Consider the following 13,713-nt stretch of genomic DNA (forward strand, 5'->3'; position numbering starts at 1 on the left):
TCTAAAAGTGGCAGAAATGGTTAACACAGAACCACAGGAGATGGTTTCCAAAGCTATATGACAGCCCCTAAAAGCAGTACTGAGGGAGCCCCTTTAGAGGCCTAAAGCTGGAGCATTTTGCAAAACTATCTTTATTTAATGTTCAAAATATTAGGACTGTTGACTCTTTGCTTTCCTTTAAGTAAATATTTTGGCAAAGGAATCTTAAATATTCCTCATTACTCTGCACTCATGTACGTGATATAGAGACCGAACAGCATCCAACTGAATTTGTTTACTCAGAAGTACTAACAGTCACGCAGATGATGTACTGTTGCCCTCCTGAACACTACCAGAGCCCTGGTATTTCAGTGGAAGGACACTACTGGTCTGTTGCAGTGTCTCAGTGTCCTTGAGAGAACCACTGTGCAATGAAGCAACAAAGTGCTTTATTAGATGTCCCCTGATAGATCTGGTCTGAGGTAGAATTCATGTCTCCAGTAAGAGGGATAATGTTTGGCTTCAAGTCAAGAGGGAGGGTCCACAGGGTATCTATCACTTGAGGTGACTGAGTGTCAAATAAAAAAGCAGTGCTGGGTAATTTTACAGGATGAAAGTCAATACAGTCAATACAGGCAATCATATAAGGGACGCCCCTCGCCTTTCTTCAAGCTACTCACCGGTACAGTGAGTACACTGATACAACAGCAGTGGGCCAAATGGTTTTAACCTGCTCCGAGGGGATTTGTACATGTAGAGTCAGATTGTAGTGAGAAAAAACAATTAAGTTAAAGTAGTTCAACATAAGAGTTTTTTAATCTACTTTTGTGGAGGAATGTTATGTTTTCATAATTTTTTTTACAAATACATTCACTTGCAGGGATATTAATAAATAAAGTAATTGAAGAAAACATCAGAAAAAATGCCAAATATGGTTCCACTGGTTGCCTACTTCCCATTTGTACGATATGCTAACTGAGTGCATATAAATATGACAGTGACATCAATCTTCTGATCTAACTCTCAGCAAGAAGTCAATTAAGTGCTTTTTTCCAAAATGTCGACCGATTCCTTTGAACTATTTGGACGAGATGCAACCTTTGCGTGTTCCTCCATCTAGAGCCTGATGCCACACAAGCGTGTTTTTTTTTTGGGATCATGTCACTTTCAAGTCATGTGACTGAAGAAATGCATTGTGAATCGTTCATGGACATTAGAGCACAGGCAGGCAATAATTCCCAGCTGAAAACAAAATGTTTAGTTTCTATCTGCTCCAGACTCAGAGGCTGAGAAATAAAGGATTCAGTGAATGTTTACAATTCTGTCAAGGTTATCAGAAAACCCTTGGGTTTTAGGAGGTGTTTTCAAATAACAGGGACCCTTGGTCTGGTTTACAAAATGTTTGTTTGAATGGACACGAACCATGTGGAGATTTTTATTCAAAACATTTTTCCTATCAAGGAGGGCTGCAATCTCTTTCGTTTTCAATAAATTGTCCAACTTAACATTTTAACCCCCCAAAGATTCAGTTTAATGAAACATTAGCAAATCCTGACTTATAATCCGTAATTCAGTTTGAAAATAACTCAAAATTATTATCAAAACTGTTGTTTTACTATTCATCTGTCTTGGGTAACTGATTAATAATTCATTAATAATAATAATGAATCAGCTTTAACGACATGAAAAAATATACATACATGAGAAGCTGAATATAAGGATTTTTTTTTCACATTTTGCCTGAAGAATGACTTCATTAATATCAATTAATGGATTATCAAATTGACTATTCAATTAAATATTGTGGCTACAGATCCAAGCAGCCTGTGAATCACATTTTCTTGTATGACCTCTGACGGACTGTAAACTTCCATTTTATCTTCTGAATTATGCAACTAATACATAATCATATCAAATGTTTTTCATATTTCTGTAATGTGTTGTCTGGAAACTCTGAAAACTCTGCTCTTATCAACCAGCATTGGTCTGAGTTTCTGCCTAAAAGATGACAGGGATAAGAAGCCAAGACTTACTTTCATGTCTCCAATTTTGAGTGTGCAAAACAGGAAGGAAATAGGAAGCAAACCAGCCTTTGATTTATATTCAAATGAGAAGTATACAGGGGAAATTGGATTTCTCTTTCATTTCAGAGAATGAATATCCTGGTGGCAGATCGTATTGTATCATCTTGTGGCGTTAATATCCAGCTCTGAGCGTCAGGAGCTTTTCTTCATTACAAAGACTCAGAGGAACTTTTACACTTCCTCACCGTGGAATGCAATGACAATTTCCATTTCTTTTCCAATGTTCAAACAATACCCCCCGAGGCCATTTAAGACATTTTTCACTCGTTTTAATTTACACATGAAAGGCAATAACATATCAAAGGAGTTCTTTAAAAAAAATAATAAAAGAAAGTCTTTGCATTATATCCCTTATGTCAACAAACTCTGCTAATTCTGTAGCTCAAAGCAAGCCAGCCGGAGGACGATCCTTTGGTAGGTGTAAGTGAATTCAGCATGTGGATACAGTGATGAAAAATTCAACAACGTACACAACCACTCTAATCAGACTGCACTGACTCCTGGGAGAAAACACCATCAACCACTGAACCCAGAGAAGAGCCACTATCCATTAGCAGTAAGCCCTTTCTGGGCAAAACCCTTTAGCACATAATTCTGAGTTTGATGCATACATGTTGTAATCCCAAAGCGATACACTCGACGCCCCCAGGCTTCTGTAATGTTACAACTGTCACAAACAAAGGACACACAGACTGGAACGAGGGGATTGTCAGGATAACGGAGTGCGATAAATCAATCAAGCACTGACCAAGCTGGTTTGTGTGCAAGTTCGGAGCTAGTGCCTATTCTCAAACCAGTTCTTTGCGTCTGGACAGCCAAAGAACCGGTTGACTGTCAGGAGAACTGGTTTGAGAGAGGCACCTATACTTTGCTGGTCTAAAATAGGGCTTTGACTCCGAACTCTGTTATTCGAATATAATTCGAATATTTACAAAAAGATATTCGAACGAATATTAGGCAGCCCTTAATATTCAAACCTGTTATGGGCATTATTTTGTGTAAATGTGTTTGCTTGTAAACGTTGTTTTCAATTTAGATTGCGAGGCTTTTTCACGCCTGGTGAAGTTGTGAATCGCGACCTCATTAGCAAGGCTATTATTGGTCATCTGGGCTCCTGTAGGTGACGTTAGCGTCCTGGTTAGCGCCTATTTTGTATACCAGAACAATGGCCACGCCAACACCTACAACAACTACGCCTAAGGAGTTCGAAATCTACACTCCAGACCATCTGAAAAGCAACATGTGGCGCTACTTTGGGTTCCCAAAGGAACAGGGAAAAATCAAGACAAGGTGATATGTAAAATATGTAGGACCAAACTCACATACCACGCGACGACCAGCAACTTGAGAGCCCACCTGTCAACACTACAACCCGACAAGCTGGAAGAGGAGGAGGAAAAAAACAGTTGTGTGTTTTTCTTCTGAAAACATCATTGCCTGCCTATTGACATTGACTGATACACTGCCCTCTGGTGGACAGAACATATACAACTTAAGTTTGATACCAATATAGGTCTTACTGAAGGTATTTAATGGTCAAAATACTATTAATAAATATTTGAATATTAATATTAATAAACAAACGAACTTCGAATAAGATTTTTGGCCAAAAGTTAAAAGCCCTAGTCTAAAATAAAGGATTCATTATGTCACGGGCAGCGGGTGGGATTATTGTGACAAAGGAACAATTTAAACCAAATGACTGATTTATCCACAGTGGCATATGTTTTCAAATGCTTGGAAAAACTCTGAACCAGCAACCAGCACCAGCCAAGAACTAACACATGGTTCAAGTTGGTGAAAAGGGGTAAAGGTGAATGCTTTGAGAACTGGCCGGACATATAAGATATAAGCCATACTATCAAAATGACCACATAAAAAAAATAGTTAAACATGCATTTGTGGCAATGATGAGACAGCTAGTGGTTGCTGATTTTCACAGTAACGTTGTGTGTTATCAATAAATCTGCTAATTACATTCTTGCTTACTTGCTTACAACTTCCCAGAGCCCAACGTGACGTCCTTAAAAATATTTTCTTTGTTTACGCAACAGCCCAAACTGAAACATGTAAAGGATAATTCCCGACGAGGTGTCCATAATCAGGAATTAATGGATGATGCAGAGGCCTAAGAACTCCTGATTATTGACACCTCGAAGGGCAATATCCCGCTTATACCATGGTCACTTGCCAAAGAAAAGAAATGAAGACCATTAATTTATATTTTCATGCGTTTTACAATCAAAATAAAGTTTTTCACAAGCCATAACTACGTTTTCCTGGTTACGCCTGAGGGTTTGACTAATACCTGGAACAATCATTACCGTCCCGTAATGTTCTTACGTAACGGAAACGTTGTTCACCCCTCCACTAAATAGGAAGGACCTAAGATTCGACTTGGCAATGGGAGTTTTTCTAGTCCACTCAGCGACGAGCCAGAAAGCTAACGCTCGCTATGCTAGCAAGACTCAAAGTCAATAACATTGCATACTTGACAAACAGTAAATATAATTTGACAGTATGTTTAACAACAAGACTAGCTAGCTATCCAGTCATGTTATTGTCCCAAAATCAATATCAAGATTTTCACAAACAAATGATCGTCCGTGTGTAACGTTACTGTGGCCGCAGCCTTAACCCTTTAGGCGCCAGAGTCGCAAATTTGCGACACACCGCGGTACTGAACAAAACAGCAGTTTTCTCCCAATAGAGTGTTACATGTCGTTCATACTCCCCACCACTAGTTGGCAGACATCCTATACTTAGACCTTAGCTCATAAAAACGTCTTGCTTCAATGCAAAATGTTCGAGGAAGTCCCATGCAAACTGTGGGGTGAGAGAGCGGAGACAGTGCGCCAGGAAGCCATTTTGCCGAAGGGGTATTGCTGGATTCAGAAGTTATTGAGACGAAATAAACGACAATGGCATGCAAAAAGTTGACTCTTAGGGAAGTGATTGAGCTCCTATTCGGTGATTCTGGTTCTGAAGTGGAAAATCTAGCTTTGGGAGATGACGGTCGGATGATTAGTGAGCTTGCTAGTCGCGGTGCGTCTTTGCATAGCAATGGCGGTGCCGCGCAGAGCGAGGAAAACGCACAAGCACTAACACACGATCCTTTGCCCAATAGGTGGGAATGGAAATGATACACGAACTCGTAGTATCAGTAGGGAAGCGAATGGATGCGGTAGAAGTAGCGGTGGTGGTGAGAATAGCGCTGGGTGTCAGCGTTAGTGTTCACTCTTTCCACCGCGACGGTCACGTAGCCTCCATCCGCGGCAGCGGTGCAGCTATGCGCCGCAGCAGTGTTCACGAAGCACAAAGCACACACGAGTCCAACTCTTCTCCCAACACTAGAGGAGAAAGCAGGGGGAGACGTGGGCAAAGTGTTCGTAGAAAGGCTGATGGGTGTCATAGGGGCAACAGGGGAAGGCAGAACAGGGCTGGAAATGATGATGATGATGATGGTAATGGTGGCTGGGCTTACTTGAGAGATGAAGTATATGGATAAAGCCCTTTGATGAGCAAATTGGATATCGTGGTGACAGAAAGCTAAGCAATGATTCAAGGTCTATAGTTTTTTTGTCCCTCTTTCTGACTGATGATTTCTGGTATCTTATAACAATGGAGACAATGCTCATCAGTATTTAGGCTGACATGAACTAATTCCAAGTTCACGGTTTCATGAATGGTATGATGTAAATGTAAATATATATATATATATATATATATATATATATATATATATATATATATATATATATATATATATATTTCTTATTGTTTCTATGCCTTCCACACTCTACAAATATTACAAACTTTTATCTGGATAGATGGGCACAGATAAGGCCTCTGCAGCTAAAAGACGCCTATATTATCATATAATAATAATAATAATAATAATAAAGAAGAAGAGAAGAGAAAACAAGAAAAAGGGAAGAAAAAAAAGTGTCCTCCAATTGGGGGGATGGTGGGTAAAAAAACCGCATACTGTTTACATGAGTTTTGTGGTGTACTAATAGTTCTAGTTTACGACTGTTGGCTTACAATTTACTTTTTCCCTGTTCATTTGATGTGTGGACAACATAACAAATGGATGGAGGGAATGAATCTGATGAAATAAGTTCAACTCTCTTTCAAAATACCAGGTATTTCATGGAAATTACATAATCCAATATGGCCGCCACCATATGACGTCATAATATGCAAATTAGATGGGAAAAATTACTCCCTTCATAAACTTTAGGTCATTCTCAATATTTGTCTCATTTACACTTTGTCTCTATCTAAAACTACATTCAAGCCAGAGCCTTCTGAAATTTAGATGTCAAAATCTAGTATTTTTTAAAATAAAACCCGGCGCCTAAAGGGTTAAGTAGAGAGTTAAACAGCAAACAGGATGTGAGATTATTCGCGGTAAGTTTAGAGGGGAAGTGTACTTTCTGCAGCTTGTTTGTTACAGTTGCTCTCAGAGCTTACAGAGCTCTCTTTAAGGAAAGGATTTGGCTAGTTGTTCGGCACTGATATACAATCATAGATGTTGTCAAGGTTCATTGATTTAAATCCAACAGTATTGGCCAGTTGTTAGGAAAATACAAGAAAAAAAATCCAACATAAGCCCCTTTCACCATGAGTTCCAGTTACAGTAAGTTTTAAACTGGACTGAGGTGAGATGGCTGCCACATCTTTCCATCTGGGAAAGGCTAGTCTTAAATGACATGTCTCAGCTAGTTTTCTATATCTAGATACATATTATTGTCAAACTGTTTAACCAGTGTGGTAATGCCTGTGTGAGGTGGTAAGGGTTGGAAGTGCAAGGGGAAAAAACATTTCCTGTGCACCTTGGTAACTACTATGACCTCTGGGATGAGGTGAAACTTTCTGAAGTTATGGTAGAGGCAGTCCAAAGAAAACAGGTTGGGCCAGTAGGTGGTTAGACTACTTTAGATGTTTACGGTTTGATTCCTCCTGTGTGAACAGCCCTAATGCCCAAGTATCCTTCAGCAAGACACTCAGTCCTAAATACTCTCTGAAACAGCTCTGCTCTGGGACTTTGTGTATCAAGATGCTACAGACTGTGTTGAATATTCTCTGGCGCCATCTAGTGAACATACACAAGCCCATACTGAAAAATGTTTGCTTTCTTAATTTTTATTGTCACACTGAAAACTGACCAATCATTAGTGTTTGTTCAGCAAATTGGAAGAGAACTCACACACGTTTTAAAATATCTGCCTCTGAGATTTTTGCTGCCACCAAATAAAATTAAAATGGATTTAATTTTCGAATGTAGTGCTCACAGTATGAAAAGGTATATTAACAACTCAGCATTTCTATAACCACTTGTATATGTTAACTGCTCACCAAGTGTTTTGAGGATAAAGTAACACCAAGGATTTTCAGTCATCCAGGTCATGGTAATTGTAAGGCAACTGGACTTGTTTCAGTTTCTTGAAGACAATAAACCTCTCACCGTGATTCGCACACCAAATACGACACTGTTGATTAATGTAATTCTTGTAGTGGAGGCAGAAATCGCAGAGACATATCAGTCAATACATGGACAATAAATTATCTACACAGACCTCCACATGCACTTTTTTGTTGTTGGCATTTGGGTGAACTGACCCTTTAAGCCTGAAGAGCATATGATACAGAAGCAAATATTCAACAGATAAAGCAATTAAGTTACTTGATCACTTTCCCTTACAGAGACCCAAGATATGACCATCTGTTTTTAAAGTGCCACTTTTTGTTTTCTCTGAGGACGTGCAAATCTTTGGTATGTGTGATGTTTGGCTATCAATGTGACAGGCTAAGTTAATGCTGCAGTGCAGTGACAACGTTGGCAACTTCATAGAACCTTTTCTTTCCATCTCTGCAAACATCTTCTATATAAATCGGGTATCAGTTTTTTTTTCTTCACTTTTATCGCTCTTTTGCATGCAAATAGTATTGACAAAACTGCTACAGCGAACAGATCCAAATAAATTAAAGTTCTTTCATCACAAAACTGAAGTTGAAAAGTTCATGAGAATATTCTGTCCACAAATGAGTTTCTTCTTTTACTTCCAAAGTACAGTACATCCAAGCTCCTTGTGTAATCCAAAAGCAATAATCCATCTTGATCCTCCCCGTCAGTCTTCTCCTCATAGTATCCCAAAGCGACACACCGATATTGTTTAGAAAATGAAAAGCTGTCAATCTGCAAACAAGCGAACGGTGGAAGGGATCTCCAAGCAGTGAGCAAGGCATATGGCATAATCACAAGCAACAAATATTTGTAATGTGAAGTGCAAGAATCCAAAACCAATTCGCTGCCAATTCTGGAGCAGCTCTAACCTCCAGAGGAGCAGGAAGGATTTTGAGACTTTTTATATCGCTCGCAGCCATCTGAGTCCTGCAACGAATCTGTAGACAGGTTTCTGAACATATGGAGTTCATTCTGACTCAATCAAAATAGTTTGTTCCACCCCTGCCTTTGGATTAGTAAGGAAGTTCTGTCGCTGGAAGATTGCCAGGTTGATTCCCTGCAGGGAAGGGATAAGTATTAATCTCTGGGCCCTCTACAGTTGGGGTACATTTGATCGCAACATTTTTTAAGTTGGCAACTGCTCCACTAGAGCAGCTCAGTGGCCAGCAGCAGAAGGTTTCAATTAAAATCAGGTGTGAATGTGTGTGCTGATTAAGAGCATGACTGTGCAGCCATTTCCTGTGTCAACTAAAAAGAATAAAAGGAACAGATCGCGACCCAGAGACCTGATTAGAGCAGTCTCACTCATTTACACCTTAGCTCTACCTCTAATACAAAACCAAGACGTTTTATAACCCCTATAAAGATTTAGTATCCCTACAGCTGGACAGACCTGCTCTTTCTGCTGGACAGAGGACTGGACTTGGATAAGAAGCAGCTCTGTTGACTTTAAAGTGGCTACTTGGTCGCAGATTCCCCATCAGGCCTCATGCTAAAGGGCTCCAGGCGCTCGCTCTCAGGCAGCATGTTGTTGAGTCGCTCCATCAGCGGCACTGTCTGGTCGATGCCCATCTGGATGCGTCTCAGGATCATGGACATCTCGTTGACCTTCTGGATCTGCTCGGCGTACTTAGCGTAGCGCTTCTGCCGCTCCTGCATTATGCTGAACAAGGTTTCTACTGACATGTCCATCTGGAAAGAAACAGGCACAAGAGACGAAAAGAGAGATTAAAGGAGAACTTCGGTCGATTTAAACATGCAGCTTCATTGCTCAAGCTACCCTTGACTTGCCAGTACCGAAGACGCGAACAAATTTGGTCCAGCCATTACAGAGCTCCGTGAACGAAGACGTAGCATTGAACGCTAACAGCATGGGGTCAGAACTTTAGACTGTGTTTTAAGCATCTTAACATGCTCCACATCTCACACCAAAAGTTATGCAACATCAGCAGACACCTTAGCACACAGCACTGTAGCGTGTATGACTCAAAATGAATAAAAAAGTAGTTAAAACAATGTGTTTGTGCAAGGAGCTACTTACCTGTTTGTTGACATCCGTGTGCTCCGGTAGCTAGACCAAACTAGCATATCCATCGAGTGTGCACTTAACAGGCTTAACAGGCTATTGTAAGGCTCATGGCTCATGACAGGCTGTAACATGGACATGTACATTATGAACATAAACACGAAAATGCTGGATTACGTTTCCGTCTCCGCCAGTGAGGGAATAAATGCACGCTCGATGGATCAGCTAGTTTAGTCTAGCTACCGGAAGACGCCGATGTCAACAAACAGGTAAGTAGCTCCTTGCACAAACACATTGTTTTAACTACTTTTTTATTCAGTTTGAGTCATACACGCTACAGTGCTGTGTGCTAAGGTGTCTGCTGATGTTGCATAACTTTTGGTGTGATATGTGGAGCATGTTAAGATGCTTAAAACACAGTGTAAAGTTCTGACCCCATGCTGTTAGCGTTCAATGCTACGTCCCCGTTCACGGAGCTCTGTAATGGCTGGACCAAATTTGTTCGCGTCTTCGGTACTGGCAAGTCAAGGGTAGCTTGAGCAATGAAGCTGCATGTTTAAATCGACCGAAGTTCTCCTTAAAGTGTTAAGTGACTTTTGATGACACCTTGAATCATCTCATAGTAAAACAGAAGCAAAACAGCTTGGAATAATTATCAAATTCTTCTTCACCACTCCAACATGGATATCATTTCAGTAGAGCATATATAAGCAGTGTACAGAAATCAAAAACAAATTTGCAAATAAAAATAAAACTGAAACATAAAAATACTGGACATTACCAACTGTCTGTTGTCAACGTGTAAAGTTTTGGCATAGCCTTTCCCAGGTAGATCTCTCTTTATCAAATAAGCCGAAACAAAGTTATTTTCACATGAATGCCGGCTAACTTGTGTGTATTAGCAAGGAGAAGCAGGTCATTATCGGTTGTCAGCATCATGTATTCCTAATTATTCTCAATGATTCAATCATTTTAATTTCATATGTAAAATGTCAAAAGTGCTAAAAACAAACAAATAAAATTGTAAAAATATTTGTTGATGGATTTTCTCTCAACCTCCTGGCAAAAATCATCTAAAATCATTAACTGTTAGCTGTTGAAACAAAAAGGTGCTTGTGCCAGTGCCAGTCGTTGGACACAATGTTTAATACTGGTGCTTGAGTGAAAAATAACAACCCCCTATATGCTAAATGTCTCATGCTGCACTATGGTCTTCTCACCTCTTTGATCCTCTTAACCAGGGCGTTCTGGTCAAAGGCCACGGCCTCAGCACACTGGTGTAAGTGGTCCTGGTATCGGACGCAGAGCTGCAGAACTTGGGCAGCATCCAGCCTTTCCAGACACACAGTGCTGGGTGACGTCTGGCCACTCAGCACTCCTGTGGAGAGTGAAGATCAAATGACTTACATGGACATGTTGGAGCAGTGTAACACTTGACAAGGACGTAGCACTTGATAATTATTGTAATTAGTTTTGCACAGGATCTGACAGAACCACCCCTCCTGCTATTTCAGGAGTGCGCCTACACAGGAATCTTGGCTCATTATACACCTTCCGACACAGTGCTAATGGGCTGCAGTGACATCAGCTTCCCTGCACAGAAGTTGAAAATGGACTTGTGGGGAACGGTTGAAAATGAGATGAAACTCAGTATCTTCATTTGAAAACTCACATTGTGTTAGGCTGACAAAAAGGAAGCACTTGGCATTAAATCTTATTTACGGAGCAACATTTAAATCTAAATGATTCGTCATACATTTTTTTTTTTTTTTTTAAATCTAAAATCTGTGGAAGATTTGATGAAGATGTGTGCGCCCTACACTCTGAAAACTAAAAAACTGAAATGACACCTATTTCATCTGGTGTCCCAAACAGGGGCGGTTCTGGGGGGGGGGGCCAACAGGGGCCAGTGCCCCCGTAACTCTGAGTCTGGACCCCCCTGTGGCCCCCCTGACAGGGAGTCTGCATTAATAATACAATGACAGATTTCTTGCAATAATTTTGTTCTGAAGGGAAAGGCAGAAATAAAGTGTCTCAGCAGTTTACTACCCAATCAATATTGCTGAAATTGTAAACACTGCTTTGCCTGAATGAGGGATTTATCCTTTATTCCGGGTTGTATGTGCCCCCGAACAAAAAAGCCGGCCCCAACCTGGCCCCCCTATTAAAACTGGTCTAGAACCGCCACTGGTCCCAAATCAGTGATGGTGGTTTTATACTTGATACACGTACAATTACCTGGATGTACCTGATGTTAGTCTTTATGAATGGTCCCTGAAAGACTTGAAACCACATCAGCAGGGAGACTTAAGAGTTACCTTTCAAAAGTGGCTGAAAGGTGGGTATTTCTTGAAGCTTTATCACATCTGGGTCGTTGTGGATATTTCGCATCGACTGGGTCCCCTGGGTAACAACCACAATATCGTCCATCTTTGCCTTCTGCTTCGCTGGAGAAGGCACAACTGCAATGACATCAGACAGTACTTAGCTGACACTATGTAAAAATCCAATCATAAGATGTGCAACCTTAAACGCTTTTATAAACTTTTCAAGGATTACTTTCATTTAGTGCTTTAAACTTGGTCTATTTGAATCATCATTTACTCATTACAAGCCACCTGGGCATTACATTACCAATACATTTACTCATGTACTGTGTTAAATCAAAATGTGAAGAATTCCCATTGTACTTTAAACATTATATAGCTTCATCAATTTCACTTCATTTCGGAGGGAATGATTATTGATTATTTTACGCAACAACAGATACAGGTAGATATAGATAGATCTCTGCAGACTGCTCGACCCAACACTATACGAAGTAGTTTAAATAACCTCCACCTCAACCCAGCTACAACTTTACATGTTGTCGTTGATCTTTAGGCATCAATAATAACTATGCCCCCAACCTAAATATATTTTACTGATAACATCATTACACTTAGGGAATTTGAGTGCAGAACTTGTACTGGTAATTTTTACTGAGTGGTATTGCTACTACTCCCTCAGGGAGGAAGTGAGTACTTCCACCACATCATTTGGAGAACAACGGCACTTACACTAACCGATAACCTCTGTAACACAAAACTGCTGATGTGACATTGAGTTACTGAATGAAAATGCTAACATACGAAATCAAAAATGAACAATGCAGGCAGTCTTACTCACCCGATGAACTGTAATCGGACTGTTTGTGCTCTGCATCTCCGCTTTGTTCTGCTCCCATGGTGCCAACGCTCGGTTAGCTAGCTGGCTAGCGGTTAGCTTTTGTCAACGCTTCCAGAGACTGCAGCCATAGACTTTAAAAAACGTTATCGGATAAAACCACCGAGACACTTCACATGACTTCCTAACACACCCAATCTGACAACCAGGCAGCCATGTCCACACCAAGGGAACTGAAAGTGAGTGCTAACGTCGTTAGCTTCACAATTTCAAACTAACGGCTAGCTAAGTTAGCCGAGTATCAATCGTTGCTGTTTGACAGTTCCTAGCTAACAGGCTATCAGTCGGCTGGCGTTAGGTTCCGAGTGCTATCTTGACAATGAGTGGTAGCGCTAAGTGCTAAGTTAGAAAGGATCAAGTATTTTAACATCTACATAGGACACTGCAGAAATGAGTCACTACTGAGACTTGAGTTCAATGAGGAACACTTCCGTAAATATTGATCACGGGGTTGTCCAGACGAGCGCATTACCGCCCCCCACTGCGCCCGAGGTCCAACACATGTATTTGTATTTGTACAGTCATGGTGAAAGGTTTACATACACTTGTAAATCGTGACAGTCTTGAGTTCAGTGATTCCTACAACCACATTTGTCTGTGCTGGAATGAGTGGAACACACATTAATGTCACAAAAAAATGAAATTTGGTTCTATAATGAATTTATTATTGGTCCTCTGACAATATGAACAAATCTGCTGAGTCAATTATATACATACAGCAACTTCGACCATCAATTGCGGTTATTAAAGAAAGGTGTGGTAATCAAATTTGCTTTGAAGCATGGTCTCTTAACTTCTTCTGACTGATATAATGAGATCAGCTGATGATTTTTCTTGGCCCATTTTAATCAGGCTTGTTTGATCACCATTAGACTCAGGCACAAACTACTCAAATGGGAAAGTGTACGGAGCTCAACATTGATCACTAG

The 13,713-nt window shown here is 40.4% G+C and overlaps 1 protein-coding gene across 2 annotated transcripts; it reads right to left on the reverse strand.

Annotated features, from left to right (window-relative positions):
- Positions 1 to 7,191: 7,191 nt before the first annotated feature.
- Positions 7,192 to 13,272, reverse strand: borcs5 (BLOC-1 related complex subunit 5). 2 transcript variants are annotated; one of them, XR_003984919.1, is made up of 5 exons: positions 12,728 to 13,272; positions 11,878 to 12,021; positions 10,780 to 10,937; positions 8,927 to 9,225; positions 7,192 to 8,590 (listed from the first exon to the last, which is right to left on the reverse strand). XR_003984919.1 is itself a non-coding variant. In XM_030426260.1 (4 exons), exons 1-4 carry the CDS (start codon positions 12,783 to 12,785, stop codon positions 8,992 to 8,994), a joined length of 594 nt encoding a protein of 197 aa, XP_030282120.1. In that variant the 5' UTR covers positions 12,786 to 13,272; the 3' UTR covers positions 7,196 to 8,991. The 2 variants fall into 2 exon arrangements, 1 of the variants encoding a protein (XP_030282120.1); XM_030426260.1 differs by having other exon boundaries at positions 7,196 to 9,225.
- Positions 13,273 to 13,713: the final 441 nt, after the last annotated feature.

Source organism: Sparus aurata, chromosome 8 (assembly GCF_900880675.1).
Source record: "Sparus aurata chromosome 8, fSpaAur1.1, whole genome shotgun sequence".
NCBI lineage: Eukaryota > Metazoa > Chordata > Actinopteri > Spariformes > Sparidae > Sparus > Sparus aurata.